Raw genomic sequence first — 18,855 nt, forward strand, 5'->3', positions numbered from 1 at the left:
TAGTTCTCATAAAATTGATGTAACCTCTTTGTATCTTGCTTAAAAATAACAACAATTTAAAAAGAATAGGGTTTGTTTTCTACAGTACCATTTAAACTAGATTGTTATTCCATTATATATCACTAATGATAATTTGAGCATGCTTATGCTTAGGCCTCAAACCATCAATGGATTATTTAGTATAAAGTAGAAGGGATGCACTATTCTGAATATAGAGCTTCTTGTCTCATATTCATCGTAAAGCTATCAAAGTAGCAAAATCTGCCATTGAGCAAATATAAACATTATTGCTTTAATATCTAAAAGATGAGAGGCAAAAATTACTGAAGTGGGTAAATCTGAGCAACAAGGAAAATAAGTACACAAAAGATAAGATCTAACAAAAATCCTACACATTCCTTCATTTCCAATCAATAAGAAACTAATACTCTAAAAACAGTACTCTTTTTCTGAACTTGAGACTCTTCCTATGGCTTGCCAAGAGATAAGACTGTGCATTTTTTTTTTTCCCTATATTTTTATCATTTGTACTTCAAATTTGTTCTTTATAATAATTTAAAAAAAAAAAGTGATATCGTGTTATAAATCAGCTCTATTTCCTATGCAAAGTCTTAGTGCCCTCAGAACATTTCTCCTTTCATGAGTATTACCTCAGTTTCTGATAAGATTTCAAGAGCTTTGCACCAGCTGTTTCATGCCTGCCTGTGAAGGAGAAAAAAAAGTCACTTAGCAACATCTGCAGTTATTAATGCCCACATTGCACTTTCTATAAGTCAGTTTATTTTCAGAAAATAGCCTGTATTTACAGGAGTTTGTGTACATGCAAATGTACACAATTCAATCAATCCCCATCTCATAAATCAACATATGCCCAAGGCAACACACAAATCTCTTCTATAACACAAATTTTATTGCAATTTCAGCTTTTCTCCTTTTTCAGGTGATGCACTCAGAGGTGCTCTTTGCAAACCCTGAGGACAATCACATAAGGATGCCAATGGGCATCTTCAACTCGCCAAGCGTCCTCAACCTCCAAAGGAGGTTGATGGTGCATGAAAACATAACTAAACCATAGCATGCAAGCATCAGGTAAAAGCTGAAGATATATTGCAAGAGTAGGCATGTGGTTCCTACAATTTCTTCCATCTTAGGATAATTCCTTTCACCCTTCCTACTACAGAACTGGATGACAAAAGCCTTTTCCCCTCATGGGGAAATAGCAACCATGTCACATTCCTCAGATAAGCAGCCCCATAATGTTAAGAACAGCAAGGAGCAAGAGCTCCACCAGGCACAAACAGTGAAGGCTCGCAGAAATGCAGTTTGCTCCTGAGCAATCATAAACAGAAAGAATGGCTAAATGCATGCAACGACCACTGCTGGAGTGGTTTTAATCGTTAATCATTCCTAATAATAGCAATGCAGAACAGTATCATGCAACCCACGCTTTGCTGAAAACATAGTTAATTACATTCCTCACAGGTAAGTAACACATTCTGGTGGTGGTAGGAACAATAACCAACTTACTGATGTTACAAATTTCAATCAGAACTCCAGATTTAATGCTCTATTATTAATAAGTAGTATCTGGATTCATTGTAACATCAAATGATTCCTTAGATTTTTAACTGACTGATCAGTGAAAGCAATCTATCACTTTCACAAAAACATGATTTTTAGGTAAAAGTTACACAAAATTAATAGAAAGCAGTCCAGATACAACTTTTTTTTTTTATATATATATACATTATTCTGCAACATTCACTGAGAAATTCACTGTAACAAACTCAGTTGATAGAGAATGCTCCACTAGTGTTTAACCATCCAACCAAAAGGGGGCACTGTCTCTCAAGGCTTGAAGGTTACATAACTAAGCAGCTGTTGGAAACTTTTCCATTTGTTAACTCGTTTCACTACAGCAGCTGGTCTAATCAAAGGAAGCAAACAAAATTTACTATGCCCTACAGGCTCACTTCGTGCACGTCCTTAGAATTTTGTAACTTCAACAACATCATTGTTAGGCTAACTAAGCAAAATGCTTCAAAGCACCCACAAAGCTCTGACGGTGCAAGGTGAGGACATTCAGTATCTTGCAAAGTCAGGTTTATTTCTGAGGAAAATATACGATTTCCCAACTGATAAAATTACCAACTACAGACTTTCTGAAGAGAATATGAGGGAAAATTATTAGTAATGGACACAGAATACAACTGTGCTTTAAACAACTGGTCAACCAATACTTTAAAATCGGAAATTGTCTTAGCTAAAATGGAATCAATTTTTTGTTTGTTTTAATTGTCTTAGCAGACACCACAGATCAATTTCCCAAAACTGCTCTTTGGTGAATACTACTCAAAATTTGCCTGATAATATTCTTCCATTTATCCATTTCTTTCAAATCAGGTCTAGCAACAGATATTCAAGGTCCAGCACTTTCCTTTTTACCAGCTATTCTTATCTAGGTAGGGATAACCTAGATAAGATACAATACTGGAAAAGAAACTGTAATATGAAAGAACAGTCAGGCACAAAGGGAAACACCAACACATCTCAAGAGGAGCTTCAAGGAAAGACGAAGGAAATCCTTTCCACCTTATTAGTCACTGTGGGTGAAAAATGAAGACCAACAGCCCCTTGGTTTGTGAATCACATTTGCCACAGGGCAATCCATCCACATCCTCTGTAATTTCTTTTAATGCTTTGTATTTTTAATCACACTGAAAAGACTGAACAGAAGGCAATTGCACAGCTGGCTGAAAGTAAAGAAACAGCTGGTGCTTTCAGCCCTTCGTTCGTTTATAGCTACACATTTTTCTTTATTTCAAACTTTCAAGGAATGATGGAATGGAACTTAGTGAAAATAATCAAAGATCTAACTTAAACAATGGATGCAAGATCATTTCTTTCCTGCACACAGACTTTAACAGGTTCAGATTTATTTCATGTGTCATTGTATTTCTTAGTAGCCTTATGTGCTCATCAATTCAAATTGGTATGGTTGATAATCTTCTTATTTTCATTACTCACACAAAATAAATTGTACTCTCCAGCATTTCCTGCTAGCTTGTGCTTATGCTTCATGTAGCGTATAGACAAACAAGGCAAGATAATGCTTGAGAGATCGTCCACCAAACGTCTGAAGGAGTAAATACAGTGGTAGCCTACATTCTGTGTTCCACTTAGATGAGGACTACAGATTGCACAGCATGGCTTGTTCTAGTGGTTACCTTCATCTGGATATTTCTTTGCTCGTTCCTCAAAGAACCATTCACCAGCCTTTACTTTCACATCTCTGAAAAACAAGAAAAAGACATTTGAAGCAACATTTTCCAAAAAGTGCATTTCTTTAACTGTTTAATAACCACTTAAGCAATTCAGCAGTCCTTCTTAATCCTACCAGAAAACTAAGGCTTCATGACTGCTCACAGCGACTGACTTTGCTGTGGATTTGCAAAGTAATGATTTTTCTTTCTTATTCTCCTCATTTTTGCTTTGTAGAACAACTCACCTAAAGCAATCAATTCTGCTCTGAAGCTGGGGATCCTAGGTCCATTCCAGCTTATACAAACTACATGCAATACAGCTGCAGGCACTTGTACAGCCTTGTAAGATGGGGAAAAAGGATCTATGACAGGATATGCTGCTGAGCACAACTTGGGATAGTTACTGGGAAGTACGCACCGAATTCAACAATCCTGAAGCAGGAGAGAAAACAGTCTTTCTTCACTTCTGTAATGGAACGATGGGATTTGTGGCTCATTTCTCTTCATTTTGAGGAGACTAATATCAGTGACGGCAGTGTGATTCACAGGTATGTGGATCACAGTATTAGAAAGGTAATGATTAATGTATATAAAATTGTGTCAGATAAAAATAGCTGTCAAGAGCAGAATTTCAGAAGATTTGATTCCTGTATTTTGTAGTTTCCAACTAAATTAGACAAAGTCTGCAATATGAACCCATCCATTATTAAAAAGGTAAAAAAAAAAAATTTAACTGAGAATCCTCTGGATACAAATTCTCATCTAAATGTCTTTCAAGATGTTAGGACATACCATACACCTCAGGTCCATGTGGATTTTGGGATGTATATTATGAAGCTCCACTGAAAAAGTTTCCTCAGCAAGCATTGGTGAATTTTATTTTCTACCCAGTAGTTAATTTTCCTTCTTTGAAATTAAGATCTATATTACCATCCACTCTGCCAAACTTCCTTGAAACTGGCAGCCAGTATAAAGACAGTAAATGGATGTAGAGGCTTGTCTGTGTAGAAAAGCATGAATCTCTAAACACAAGAGCTACACTGACATTCATGAAAGCCAGGAAACAAAATCCCTGGATCAACCATTTTCCACACCATACTGTACTCTCTAGGTACATGTAGAAGGAAGGTGGCACAGCACGGATTCAGCCCTCTTGACCCCAGTGCAAGCACTACCTGACTTGGCATTTTCAGTCACTTCTATGAGATACATCATTTTTGAAGCTGCTGAACTCTTATATTACTTTACTTATTACTCTTGTGGTACCCAAGATTTAAAATTATGGCCACTCAGGATTTGAAAATCAGCACTTCCATTTCCTAGCCATCATTCTTCCTCTCACCAGAATAAGCAGAAGGTGCTGACTAGTACTTAAAACACAGCTGTGTTCTCTAAGATTTGCAGCCTTGATGCAAGGCTCACTGGAGGTAACTGAAGGAGACCGTTTGAATGAACTCTGCACCATGATTAAATAAGATGGAATGTAAATTCTGTATTTTATTATTATTTTTTTTTTACTATAATGCAAAATTCACAGTAGAATCCCTCTGTATCAACAAGACAAAATATAAAACTTCCTCATAAAAAGTCAGAATATATTTTAATCCATTTAGGCAACACTTTCCCATTCTGACCATTAAATATTGGGACAAACTTATGAAAAAATTAAGGATGCACAGTACTATAACAAGGCACTTTGGTAATTAACTGCTATCTAGAGGGGATTTCCACTATATAACCACCAAATAGCTGGAAACTAATTTAAATAAAAAGAAAAAGCGGGGAAGGGGGACAAATCTGGACAGGGATACATACAGTTGTTTGTAAGCCTCTATTTTTTAGCATGCATAGCATTAAGCCCAGACAGTGAAACATCAAAATTGAGCAACTGTTTTGTACTAAATACAGGAGGGGTTGATTTATCTATCTTGTGTGTAAATTGCAAAATAAACTGAGGATTCAGAAAGCACCATTTCAGTGATAGTTTATAGTCTCTTCCAGAACACAGAAAATGACTTTAAATTGCAATTAGAAATTAATTCAGTTTATGACTAATACCTTCTCTCACATTTCTCAGGCATTATTTAAACCTCATTTTGATATCTCAAGAGGGAGTGAGGTGGTACATTAGTCTTGCGTTGGCATATAGTAAAATTTCACCCAAATGCTCACCCTTCATACAGGGATTTGTGTCAACCAGCAGATCTGTTGACTCTCTTTCAAGACTCTCTCTTTACTTAGAGATTACTTTATTTTTCAATCCAGGGTGAAAATATATCTAAACCATTTGATTTAGGAAGATTCTGATTAATAGAAGGGACTGTGAGGAAATGTTTTGATATAAAAATTGTACCAATACTGTAAAAAAAAAAAAAAGATTATTTCCCTTTTTCAGGAAAACAAAACCAAGGTGACAGAGCAAAATAAGTAAATAACAATTTCAGTGTAACCAAACCTGGATCTCTGTTCTGACCGTGTTTAAGCAGTTCCTGATAAAATACAGAAGTTGTTAATGATGTTAAATACATACAAAACATGATTTCACACTACTCATTCATCCAGGTTCCTCATCTCAGTAGTAAGAGGCAAAAAATAAAAAAATAAAGAAAAAGAAAAATAATAATGATTAAGAACGTCAAGAAATTTGCTATACTACGCGGAACCCAGTCTGACGCACCACTTCAGTATCGACTCGGGGACATCTATTGACTAGAGTGCCATCTAGAGTTTAGATACTAAGACTGTTCCGCTTTTTGCAATTAACATCTTTGCAAGAGAGATGACGCCACCTCTGGCCTACTTTGAAAATGCATTTTGCTAAATGCAGAAAAGGACTTCTGACTCCATGAAGTACAGGGCAACATTCCAATCAACTCCTTCTGTCCTCACCCAATACATTCATTCTTTCTGCCAAAGGCTTTGGTTTATTATCTGTTTAAAGCAATAAACACACAAAAACAGTGAGCATCCAGTATTGAAAGCCAATGTAAACCAAACCAGTGTAATCAACAACTTCCCCAAACCGTTAACATTCCTTACCCATGAGCATAACAAACGGTGCATTTCCAAAGGGAGGGATTCAGGCAGACGCGGCACTCAGAGCACACTCGATGACTGCACCCATTGCACACCGCACCTCTGTTCAGCAGCAATCCAAGGGATTTCTGGCAGCGAGCACAAGACCTCTCTCGGTATTCCTGCCTTACATTTCTTGCCCCTTTCCATCGAAGCTGGTGCAGCTGCATTTTCAGTTTCCTAATCATACAGGTCAAAAAGGAAAGAAGGGAAAAAAAAGCAACAGTGCAAGTTACAAGCTGATGATGACCTAGTTGCACAATGCCACTGCCAGTCGGAGATGCATCCTTAAGTGTGACTTTATTGCGAGCTCTGTCTGAAGGCATCCATACACACAGTGCACTCTGTGATTCTGTGTGATTCTCTGCATTTTTTCACTATACATACAGCCACAAAGCTGCAGATAGAATAACAGTCTAATATAAACAGGGTTCTGTTCACATCAACTTTACACGCTCAGGACAGGGCACTGAAGTTACGTGTACAAGTGATCACATGCTCACATACAAAAATTTGATCTGAACTGTGCTTCCTTTTGATGATCAGAGAATTATAGAATGGCCTGGGTTGAAAAGGACCACAATGCTCATCTAGTTTCAACCCCCCTGCTTTGTGCAGGGTCACCAACCTCTAGACCAGGCTGCCCAGAGCCACATCCAGCCTGGCCTTGAATGCTTCCAGGGAGCACAACGTCTATGACAACAGTTGTTAATATATTAAGATTACTTGATTAGAAGAATCAAATCTTCTATTAAATAATAGTAACAAATGCATCTCCTGAAAGGTCAAACAAAAACCAAATCTGACCTAAACATCTAAACCTCCCCCCTTCCATTAACCTTGTTTCCATAACAAGCAACAAGAGACAAGACCTGTTTTCCATTGTTAGCCACATCGCCAATAGCTGTCAATGACTTTCTAATCAATTCAGATTTTTAATAACCCTTTACTTACTTTTCATAATTATTTAACAAGTTCAGGTATACTTAAACTTTGTTCAGAGTAAACAATTATGTGCCTATAATTTATTAAGAGACTAAAACCTTCTAACTTAGCCATACAAACATCACGTTTTACACAAGGAAGCAATGTGGCAAAGCAAGGTACAAGCTGCAAGAAAATCCTTACACAATCCCTAATACAAAGCAAATGAACTACTGAAGGATTATCCTTTATCCTCTACAACTGGGATACTTGTTAGCATAAAATCATTATACAGAATCCTTTTTCTAACCAATGACACCTACCGACATCCACTGAGAAAGCGCAGTGCTCTTGTTATCTGTTATATATGAGAAGGAGCAGAGATGGATTCAGCACAGTAAGGAGGTACCTGACAATCTTTAACTTCAGTCCTAGCTCAACAGAGGTTAAATTAGCCAGCCATAGATCTGAATGTGTTCTGCATTACCAGGGCTATACAGGCATACGTAGGAACGTGATAATAAGAATGTCATAAAGCCTTCATTGGGGAAGAAATAGAGGCACCAGCTGAACTGCCTATGAATGTTAAGTAAAGTTCACTAAGTAGATTATTCCCTGAACAGCATTTGCTCATCTTTAAAGTAGTCAATAGTGTGGTAAATCCAAGAGGTTCCAGTTAACTCCTGGTTCTCCCACAAAATTAAAACTTACTAGCTAATAAGAAACAAAAGGAGGAATACGTGGGAAATGACAGCAAAGAAGAAGAAAAGCACTCCTGAGAAAGAAAAAGAGCAGCAATACACAAAAAGAGGAAAGGCAAGTACCTTACTCTTTCTTCCTCTGTTTTTCTCACCATCTGGTCACGGTACAGGACTTCCAGAACAGCCTCTCGCTCCAATTCCTTAAGGAAGTTTAGATTAAACTCACAGGCCATTTTCCCCAAATTTCACAACTGCTGACTTACTGGTCTACCACATCCAGAACAATGGCTACTACGTTAGAGAATATAATGGGGCTCTTCAGAGATCTGAGTGTTTATCAAGTGTTGCCTGGCTTCTTACTTCATTGGTGATAGGTTTTGCTGCGTCACGCTCTTGAAGAAAAAAATAACTGCGTCTGTCTTCACACAAGGCATCATTTAAGTGTCTCTGCTATCCAGGGAATATGAACAAGGGAATATGAACAAGCAAGGTCACAGCAGCCTTGGCTTTTTCACATCAAAGAGCTTGCTCTTTGCAGAGTGGTTCCAAAAGGGATGAGAGCTTTCAGCGAGATCCCAGGTATGGCTTCAACTGCCACCAGGTGGAGGGAGAATTCACTGATAGCCAGCATAAAGGATCTGGGAGAATGGTTAGCTTCACTTGGTCTTATAGATTTGGAACTTCAGGATCTAGAGAGAAAAATAATGTTTTATTATCCCTTCTCCTCACTTCTTTAAGTGATTTCAATAGTATGAGCGAACATTCTGGAGAACACATTTTGCTATACTCAAGACCTTTCATGCACAAATTCAGATACAAAAGAGATTTTAAGACAGCCTCATTCTTCAGAAAGCCTCAACATAACACACTCTGCAATGAAGCTCCATGTTTTTCAGACAGCGCAAAACAACCAGTAAAGAAGCCCAAGTCAGTTTCTAGCACAGGTCCCATGACAGGACGAGTTATACTGGTTGAGATGAATCCTCCTTTCTAATCTCATCTTACTGAGCAGACAAATTAACACAAGCCTATAAGAAAGATGGGAAAGATCCTTTAAGAGTCACTTCTATCAATAACCTGACATCTGTTAAGCCCAGATAAGACATTTTTCACACAATAATGACATTATCTTTGTTAATACACACGAACACCAGAATGTTAAGACACGTATTACTTGCAGCTCAGTGTACTAACCATTTTTGCACCAAACATGATATAACTGTACAAATATATGAGAGCTATAAAAATTAAAACAGATTCACAAATGTATTTTGGATATATTCTTTGATCTTCATTTCTGTAAAACTCCTACCTAAATATAACAAAATTTTAATGTAGCAAAGTAGAAAGTTATTCTTGAATCCAATGTAGCTAACATGTTATATTCAGCTTTAATATTACTGTGTAGTGCTTATTATAGCAAATGTAAGTGCGTTCCACTTACAAAACACCAAGTACTAAAGATGCATATGTGAAAACAGGTCAAGTGTTTCCAACATCATGTGAACTAAATACACTCAGAATTTCCATTAGGGCAGAAGGGGAAAACCTCACTGAAGCAGTTAGAGATATTTCACTGACACATCCCAGCTGAGAATCCAACCAAATGGAACATTGTTTTAAGCTATTACGAGAGTGTTCAGGTTAAAAGAAAAACCTTCAGCTGTATGAGTGACAATGAATTTCTGAAGTCACAGGGAATTAGTTGACATACAGCTTGCCACAACTGAACTACAGAATGTCACACAAGCAAAAAATGCAGGTACTAACCTCTAAACATAAACAGCACGCGTTCCATTGTTTTATATTTTTTTTTTCATAACACTCTTCAACAGACACCAAGAGGACAAAGCATTTCACAGAAGAGTTAAAAAAAGAAAAATAGACTGGCTTCCTGTGGAAACAAAAGAGACAGAGATAGGCATAATCATGTTTTATTTCCTCAGCAAGTGCAATTTCACAGGATATTACTCAGTTCAAACCTAAAAAGCAATTTTTCAACATGCTGTTTTCAAAGGTCCCTGCTCAAAGGTCCCTCACCTGCTTTAATCTTTCTCCTCAAGGATATGACCAAGGATTGACTGACTGATGCTCAGAGTCTTTGGTGCTGTTTAAGTCAACACAACCTGAAAGAGCAATCAGTACAAACTCAGGGAGCTCTGTGTTATATATGGGATAGTGAAACAGCCATTAGAACATCCAAAAACTGGAATTCCTGGACGTTTATAGAAAGCCCTTAGGCTGGCGTATTTACACTGTCATCAGAATACCCTGCTGAAACATCAGAATAAGCATGCAAATTCATGACCGCCATTGATAGGGGGAACATCAAACAAAACTGCTCCAGTGATCTTAATGAAAATACAGAAGTGTCTTGCTGAGCTCCTAACAACACCCCAGTGTGCATCAGTTACAAGGAGCAACATCTGCTTTTAAGAAAGACAGCATTAGTCACTGCTTGGTATCCCTTCTTTAATAAAGGACCAACTCCTTCCCCACAGAAAAGGAGAAAGCCTTCCATATTTTGAGTCTATACTGGGAAATGGATTTCAAATGACATCTTTACAAGAAAAACTATAGAAATAATTAAGGGCACACAGAATCTTTCATATTTCTTGAAAAGCTGTATTTTCAGCTACTCAAGCCTCTGCAAATCTAAATGGCACAAGGGAAGAAATAGTTTGGAGTCTTCCTTCTTAGCACACTGTCATTCCCACAGCTACGCCCTCCAGGAGGAACAGCAAGATTCCTCAAAAAGACTTACGACCTCAGTCCATCGGTGATACTGCAACCATCAATCTCTCACACCAGCTGGTCTATCTTCAAATTCCATTCACAGTGATAGATCTTTTAAGCACTGAATCGCCTGCCAGCAGCAGAGAACCATAAGGGGCTAGGATCATCTTCTGACACCAAAAAGCAGAACAGATGTACTGCAGAGAAGTGCCAGGGGCCCTGTGTCTAACAGCACTGTGCAGACAAAAAGCCTCCCTGGCTCTCACTGCTAGGCAAGATCATCATGTGCTATACAGAATAAAGATGAAATCCAGCGTAGAACCAGGAGTACTGCAAGTACTGCAATTATTTTTTTAATCTTCGGGAAGATTTAACCTCAGGTACCCATTACTTTCCATCAGATTTTTTGCACTTAAAAAGATAATTTAAAACCTCCTGTATTAACGGAGCCCTTCTGAACAGAATTATTCTTGTGCCTCGCAACAGATTTGAGTCCTTAAACATTTCCAGGAAGCATTCAAGGTGGACTGAGAAGCTCACCACCACTGTAAAAGAAGAGCTTTTCTAACACTGAAGCTGTTTGCACTACATTTGTTTTTTTAATAGCATTCATGTTGCATTTATCACGCAAGGAGGGTCATTACAGGAAAAAACAACTTAAAACCTCCACCGATGCTCTACTTTCATATTTACCCATCAAATCTATCCATCTTACACAGTCAGCCAAGCTCACAAAACCAAGCACCTTCTGCGTAAAACCAAAAGTAACAGCAACCTGGTGAGTAAATAGCATGATACTTCTCCCTCCTCAGCATAAAGCTCATACATTTTTTCCCCACACATTATTTTAAATAACATACTTAAGAAAATCTAGCAGCAGGCAGACTGTAGGACAGCTTTCTGATAAAAGTGTGACAGTCTACCCTAAAGGAGATCAGAGAACCAACACGGTCACATCTTAGGAGAAGGTGGCATGCATGCATACAGTGTAATCTCAGAAGACCTTGCCTTTTTTCTTTAAAATCAAGATAAAATAGTGCACAGCTGAAACATAATCAAAAGGCCTACACAACACTAGTTACAGTTTGCAAGAAGTAGTGTATTTTATACAATTTTAAGCTTACAAATACTTGACCTAGCAAGCCACTTTCTCTCAAAGCAATTTTGTATTGATGTATTATTGATCTTCCTTCAGATTCTTCAGCATTAGTGAAATAAAGATAACTAAATAAGTACAGTTAAAATGATCTTCTGAAGCTAAAGGCTTCACTGACCTGAGATAGTTGGATAATTTTGTTAATTTACCCAAAAGTAGATGTCTTACACCTGTAGCTAAGACACAGATTGAAGAGGTTTGGAATAAAGATTGTCATCACAAAAGTTACTGGAACATGCTGCTGTTTTATGTTTTGTAGATACCATGCATTTATTCTTAATCAAGACCATTTCAAGTGTTATTTCATATAGCCATACAACAGTTCAATTTTCACATCCTTATATTAAACTATTAACTTGTAAGGTGCATACAATACATATATATTACCAGACCTATGTCTTGTAATTTTAATAATCCCACCTCAACAGCTAATGTAAAAAGATGGTATTTTAGGTTACAATTGTGGCATTCCCACAAAGCCTTTACAGTCAAAACAATGCCATCTCAGTAAGCAAAAATGCATTCCTTTATGGAGCATCATATAGAACAGTTATAAAAAAGAAAAGCTGTCCTTACCTTTTCAAAGGAAGACGTGTGGAAGCAAACTGCTTTAAGAGATGAGTAGCACTCCCGCTATTTACTTATCTTCCCTGAAAGAAAATCAGTAGTTGCCCTCCACCAAAATTAGACTAAAGTACGTACACAAGAGCATCCTCAAAACAGAAGCAATCAAAGAGTTCCAGTGTTGTAACAGTTTTTGCAGTCTCTAGTTTTGTCACCAGCAACAATTAATCAAAGAGAAGTTAGTCATCTTTCTAACATCAAGGAGAGACTTAGCACAACAGAAAACAAAAGTTGACTGATAACAGCAAAATAGACTTGGTCTCCAAGCCACACACAGGAAGAGAAGTAGTTTTGAGTTCCACGTAATTTCTTCTTCTGATACCATAGATGTGAAAATACTACTAACCCCAACGTCCCCAGAGCTCACACAGAAAACACTGCTCGTATCATAGGCAGTTCTTTCTCCATAACAAAATACTCAGCTCTGAATGGCAAATCAATTAATACAAGCAAACAGAGAAAAGCAGACAGATCAAAATAATTTGTTTTTACAGGTCTAGTAAAAACAGCAAATCAATCTGCCTACAATAAATAAACCTGATTTAAGTTAAAAGATAGAGTTCTATTTGGATTAGATATCTCAGTTCACTCTATTACAGAAACAAGCACAAGCACTGAAGTTTCAAATTGAATCTAATTTATTTAAAAGTCTGGAAATTTGCCTGGAAAGCCCTTTTTTATAGACTGACTCTATCAGATAAACCATATATGGACTACAGAAACACTACTTAGCATCCTGAGTGTTAGAAGAAATACTGGTTTTAGTTAAAATTAAATCAAGCACTGCAATTCTACTCATGTGGCAGAATGAATCCACTTGCAATCTTGTAAACTACTGGCATTTAGTAGGTTCAAGTATTTCCACCTGCGCTCATGGAGCCTAATCACGTTCAACTGTATTGCTCAAGAGACAGCAACAGCTAGCAAGGCCCAGAGCTAAGCCAAACAAAGAACGCATGGATAATCTGAGCCTTCATTTTGAGCAAAACTTTTACTAAATAAAATAAACCACAGAGTGTAATTACACTCATCAGTAGGAGGCTCATTAAGCCGGGCTGGAGGAACAAAGCCATGAAGCTACACCTGAGGCAAGCATCAACCAGCACCTACCAGAGCAGGGCAAAATAATTATCTAAATTGCTCTTGGAGACTTCCACTGAGGAGAACTTTGCAACCCACCTTAGAAATCTCTTTCATGCTTCGCTATCCCCATTGCTGGATCTCTGCTGGCTGAGAGGAGGAGGTTGGGTTCATCCTGAGATGCTGGTCAGAAGCAGCAGGAGATGGGGTCTGACATAGGTTTGGGATACGGAGCAGAGGCACACCCCAGAGACAAGCCTGCAGCAGAGGGCACGGCTGCAGCAATCAGTGCAGCTGAAACCCACCTGTGCCCTCAGGGCCTCAAGACTGCAACTCCTAACCTGCATGCACAGGGCTAATGATTCCTGCTACAGCATAGGCCTTTGCCCCCAGAGTTATTCTCATGGGTATCATTGGTAATCTGAGCAACATACAACAACTGCACAAACGCCAACCTAAAAATTGAGAAGAAAAAAAAAAAGCACAGCTTTTAAACTGTTTAGTGCATTGTTTATGCACTAAAAATAATTAGATCAGATTAAAACCATAAGAACGTCCCTTAAATCTTCCCTGGTTTTGTGTTGTGTTTGTTTGTTTTTTTTCCCAGTTCCTGAACATACACAGCACATTCAGGCCTTCTTTTAAGCCTTGTTTCTAAAACCAGGGCTCTGAATGCCTTTGTCAGGTCAGGACCTTTAGGGTGGTGACGCACTGGAACAGGTTGCCCAAGGAGGCTGTGGATGCCCCTTCCCCGCAGGCATTCAAGGCCAGGCTGGACGTGGCTCTGGGCAGCCTGCTCTGGTGGTTGGTGACCCTGCACATAGCAGGGGGTTGAAACCAGATGAGCATTGTGGTCCTTTTCAACCCAGGCCATTCTATGATTCTGTGAGTCATTCTATACAATCTCTCGGATCAGATTTGAATGCCAACCACCCGCTAGGGGCACGAACACCACAGCAGTCTCCCCGCCCAGAGCTCGTGCGGTCGCTATGGAAACCAGGCCACCTTGGGGGCGCAGAATCCAACCAGCCGGTAGCCGCGGCTGACGCAGCTCTCCCCGTTGCTACGCGCCCGAGACGCACAACACGCGCCGCGCAAGCCAGAATAGTGCGCCGGACTGCGCGGCTCTCCAACGCGGACCGGCACCAGACGCGCAGACGCAGAGCTGACTAACGTAGCGAGGGGGAGCAGGAAGCGGCCGCGCATGCGCAGTGCGAGGCGCGTAGTGGAGAGCGGGGCGGTGCTGGGGCAGTTTTTACGGCGTGAGGGGCCGCGGCGGGACGATGGACGACTTCCAGGCGGGGGAGGAGGTAACGTCCGCGGGTAGGGTGGTGTCAGGGTTGCTCCGGCGTCTTCTTTCCGGAGGCTGCGGGTCGGTGGAAGATCTCGCGTTCACCCCACGGAACGCCCCGGGCCGCTGGGTAGCCCCTGGGGCTGGGCTGGGGCTGGGCTGGGGCTGGGCGGCGTCGGGCGGGAGCGGGGCTCATTGCTGTGCGCAGCGCTTGCAGTGCTGCTCCTGCGGGAGGCCGGCGTGACAACTCGCTGCATTGTTCTTGAGCAAGTCCGCTGTGACTGTGTCAGACAATAGCAGAGCGGCTGTAGGGATGGAGGTGTGTCGGGTAGGCGCTGCTTTGTTCTGGATGCTGTGCTGTGTAGGTGGGGTTGCCCCTCGTTTTGCCTCTATCTGCTGGAGCTTGAGAGAGGGCTGAAGGCGGTAGGAAATACAGACACTATCACGGAATCACAGAATGCCCAGGGTTGGAAGGGACCTGAAGGATCATGAATCTCCAATCCCCCTGCCACATGCAGGCCACCAACTTCCCTATTTAATGCAAGGCCAGGCTGCCCAGGGCCCCATCCAACCTAGCCTTGAACACCTCCAGGGATGGGGCATCCACAACCTCTCTGGGCAGCCTGTTCCAGCACCTCACCATTCTCATAGTAAAGAAATTCCTCCTGAAATCTAACCTGAATCTTCCCTCCCTTAACTTACAACCATTTCCCCTTGTTCTGCAGTTATCTACCCTTTCAAAGAGTAGATTTCCCTTTTGGTTTCCAAACAGCAGCTTTCTTTATATCCCCAGCTGAAACCACCATGACAGCTCCTCCTTGAGCTGTGAATCGATGCTTGGTCTGCATGAGTGCTCTGAAGATGTCGGTTTCATTCAACTGTAAGCCGTGTCTGCACGCTGAGGCTGTTTGCAGCCTGCTTTGTGAGCCACAGACATTAATGCTTACTGTAAAATGGGCTTATATGTGGACAGATATGCTGCACGCATTATTTTGCGATGCTTTCAAATTAAAATTTGGGAGCTTTAACTCAGTGTCTGTGCTGGTTTGTTACTTTTGAATACTTCGCAAGAATGTTCCCTTGACTGGGTTCAGGGAGCTTGAGTAATGACGAGCTATGCCAGACTCTGCATCTGGCTCTCAAGAAACCTGCCAAGCATAAATTAAGCTCCTAGTTTATTTCCTTAACAATGTTTGAACTGTGTACATAGAAATGTGCTCATTGATGATTTAAAGTTCTCTCTTTTTTTCTTTTTTTTTTTTTTGTAGACATCTTTTGTTGTTGATGAAGTCAGTAACATCATTAAAGAAGTAAGCTAACACTCTCACTTTGATATGGAAGTATGCTATGTTGTGTGCTAAAAACCGTTCAAGCAAATCTGTTGTCAGGAATTCTGTTACACAACAGTTAGGTTATTATTGAGGCATAGGTAGTCATGGATTTATTTAACTGTTGTGTAAGTGGAGATGATACCTAGCCTTATTTGTGACATGTATTATTACAACTTAAAAAGATAATGAAAATAACTTTATATATTTCTTTCTGGTTGCAGTGTATCCCTAATTAGAATTTCTAGGTGGATGCTGTATGTTAAAAGCTGTCAGACAGATGTTATATTTCATTAACATGCAACATTTCATATAGATCATCTTCATACGCACGTTACTGTGTCCTTGTGAGATGCTTTTCCTCCAGAATGAAGTTAGTTTGACATGATTGAACTAATTCTTGTTGCTAGGAAACTAATCCTTGTTGCTAAGAAGAGGTTTGTTTTTTGTGTCCAGTTCTTCTCACAGGGTAGGCATGTCTATAAGTGGGGTGGGCATGCTCTGCTACACAGTCCTGTCTCATCTGAATCTGAACTGCTTTTGTAGTTACTTCTTGAACAGTTTCTGCCAGAAAAATGCAGTGATATAAAACGTGCAACTTTAATGTAGTTTTATTTGTGTCTTAAAGGAGAAGCTTTCCTCGTAAGTAAATGAGATTGCTTGACTAACGGCTTCTGCTCTATTAGTCAGCAAAAATTACATGAGTCTTTTGTTTTGATTTTGGTCTTTGTTCTCAAAAATGACTGCTGAAAACTCCATATGTTATTTCTACAGATTAATATCTGTGAATGAACTGTCGTTCTGTGTGTTTTTTCAGGACTGTTTAAATGTGAGACCCTTATCATAACTCAGACTCTGGGAAATTGGGATAGGAATTATGCATGAAGAATAAAGATAGCACAAAATGATTATAATTTGTGTCAGCTTCAAACTCTGTTGCATCTTAAAACGCTTCCAACAATCCTGAATAGTATTTAGGTCTACTACTGTGCTGCTGTCTCATCCTCAGTGTTCTGTGTTCAGATGAGTTAATGGCATCTTTGTAGACAGACAGCAGTGTAACTTGTGTTTGTTGCCCACAGGCCATTGAAAGTGCAATAGGTGGCAATGCCTACCAGCACAGCAAGGTGAACCAGTGGACAACAAGTGTGGTGGAACAATCTCTAAGCCAGCTCACCAAGCTGGGGAAACCTTTCAAGTATATTGGTGAGCTCAACTTTGTTTTCTGATAAAGCTGGTACAGTGACACACTGATGGAATTTAAAAGACAGTTGAGCAGGAACCATGTCCTTTAAGTACTTGCAAGCATGCACTTCTGTTTGTATGTGTATGTATATAAATGTGCAATAGTGAGCATAAATGTAGCTAAATATCAGTGATAGCAATACATTAATAAAAGCTTTTCTACTGACAAACAGTGACCTGTGTGATTATGCAGAAGAATGGTGCTGGGCTACATACAGCAAGCTCTTGCTTCTGGGACAACTCCAGTGATGGTAAGGAGCAACACTGCTGGATGCTTCAGCTTGCAACTTTAATACTAATCCTCCTGAAACTAAGCAGCATAGGTTTTTTTGTTGTTGTTGTTTCTGTTTTTTTTAGATTTGAGTGCTGTGGTTTTGGAGTAATAGCACAATTCTGTATTTTTTTCCACACTGCTGTGATTCTGACTCATAAATGGTAACATGGGAAGCTCAGCTGTTGTGAAAGCTTCATTCATAATGTTCTTAAGCAATGGATAAGCATGCACACAGAAGCATGTATTTTTCATATTAAGTCACTGTAACTTTCATCTGTCTCTGAAAGCTTTGTTTTGTATTTGTAGGAACCTGCACTGTGAGATGGGAGAATAAGACCATGTACTGTATTGTCAGTGCCTTTGGACTCGCAATATGATTGCCTTGGAATCAGTCATACTTCAGTTCTTTTCTACTTTGGCACTTGATTCCATCTCTGCTCAAACTATGAATGCACTGAACAACTTCCAGTTTTAATGTACCTTTTTCTGTAACTTTTTTCAAATGTGAAAACATGCTGTTACATGGTTTGTGTTTGTAGTTCTAGTATTGTACCAGTGTTGCCACACTGTCTTAAAACTTCAAGAACTTCTCTTTAAGGTGCTAATACTGAAATCTGCTGCAGCGTAAACATGTTCTCTAGATTTCTTTTTTAAAACCAAATTAAAGACGACACCAACTTTCACACTTTGTACTCTTGGTTAGCATTAAATTATTGAAATTCATAACTAGTTGTGTGACCTGTTTAAAGTTAAGCCTGCTGGAATTTCTTGCAGTTCCACTTCTGTTACCTCTCTTCAGAATAGTTTAGACACACATCAGACGACTCACTTGAACATATTCCAAGAAAATCAAACATCTCTGGGAAAGTAACTTAGGTCCCCAAAGAATGCACGTGTTTTATCTGCTTATACTGCACTTCAGACACAGAAGAGTAACAGAAATAAATGTCTTCATTTAAAAAAGGCAAGTTTTTTGCATTCTGGAAGTGCTAGTGCTGGAAGTATTAGCAAGCTCTACTTAAGAAGTCGCTTACTGATGTATTTAGTATGTTAAGTCGTAAAACCTCTATACTTATTTTTCTGATCAAATGACAACGAATTCTGATATACTATCACCTATAATGCTGCTGATGAATGTGCTGTCTTGTGAACACTTTA

General features: G+C 39.5%; 2 protein-coding genes across 6 annotated transcripts in view; one reads left to right on the top strand and one right to left on the bottom strand.

Moving 5' to 3' along the window:
• The window catches only part of SYTL3 (synaptotagmin like 3), a 30,179-nt gene extending 16,900 nt beyond the window's left edge, over positions 1–13,279 (bottom strand). For 2 of the 4 annotated variants that reach the window (XM_052679400.1, XM_052679416.1), the window contains exons 1-5: positions 12,432–13,279; positions 8,087–8,652; positions 6,303–6,518; positions 3,228–3,292; positions 651–702 (exon numbers count right to left, since the gene is read on the bottom strand). In XM_052679400.1, coding sequence (XP_052535360.1) covers positions 651–702; positions 3,228–3,292; positions 6,303–6,518; positions 8,087–8,196 — 443 coding nt within the window. In that variant the 5' untranslated portion in view covers positions 8,197–8,652; positions 12,432–13,279. Of the gene's footprint in view, positions 1–650; positions 703–3,227; positions 3,293–6,302; positions 6,519–8,086; positions 8,653–10,003; positions 10,090–12,431 lie in introns of all 4 variants that reach the window. The other 2 variants (XM_052679407.1, XM_052679401.1) reach the window with 2 other exon arrangements.
• Positions 13,280–14,734: 1,455 nt separating this feature from the next.
• Positions 14,735–18,380, top strand: DYNLT1 (dynein light chain Tctex-type 1). Of its 2 annotated transcripts, XM_052679607.1 has the most exons (5): positions 14,735–14,869; positions 16,119–16,160; positions 17,261–17,384; positions 17,597–17,674; positions 18,004–18,380. In XM_052679607.1, the coding sequence occupies exons 1-5, from the start codon at positions 14,843–14,845 to the stop codon at positions 18,072–18,074; spliced, it is 342 nt and encodes a 113-aa protein (XP_052535567.1). In that variant the 5' UTR covers positions 14,735–14,842; the 3' UTR covers positions 18,075–18,380. The 2 variants fall into 2 exon arrangements, with proteins under 2 accessions (XP_052535567.1, XP_052535576.1); XM_052679616.1 differs by lacking the exon at positions 16,119–16,160 and having other exon boundaries at positions 14,736–14,869.
• Positions 18,381–18,855: the final 475 nt, after the last annotated feature.

The sequence above is a fragment of the Tympanuchus pallidicinctus genome, unplaced genomic scaffold, assembly GCF_026119805.1.
Source record: "Tympanuchus pallidicinctus isolate F22 unplaced genomic scaffold, pur_lepc_1.0 scaffold1, whole genome shotgun sequence".
NCBI classification, from domain to species: Eukaryota; Metazoa; Chordata; class Aves; order Galliformes; family Phasianidae; genus Tympanuchus; species Tympanuchus pallidicinctus.

Excerpts from the sequence above, each read along its gene's own strand:
- DYNLT1 (XM_052679607.1), top strand. The coding sequence starts at position 14,843 with ATGGACGACTTCCAGGCGGGGGAGGAG. Across the intron at positions 16,161-17,260 it reads TCAGTAACATCATTAAAGAA|GCCATTGAAAGTGCAATAGG; the intron begins GTAAGCTAACAC and ends TGTTGCCCACAG. Across the intron at positions 17,675-18,003 it reads CTGGGACAACTCCAGTGATG|GAACCTGCACTGTGAGATGG; the intron begins GTAAGGAGCAAC and ends TTGTATTTGTAG.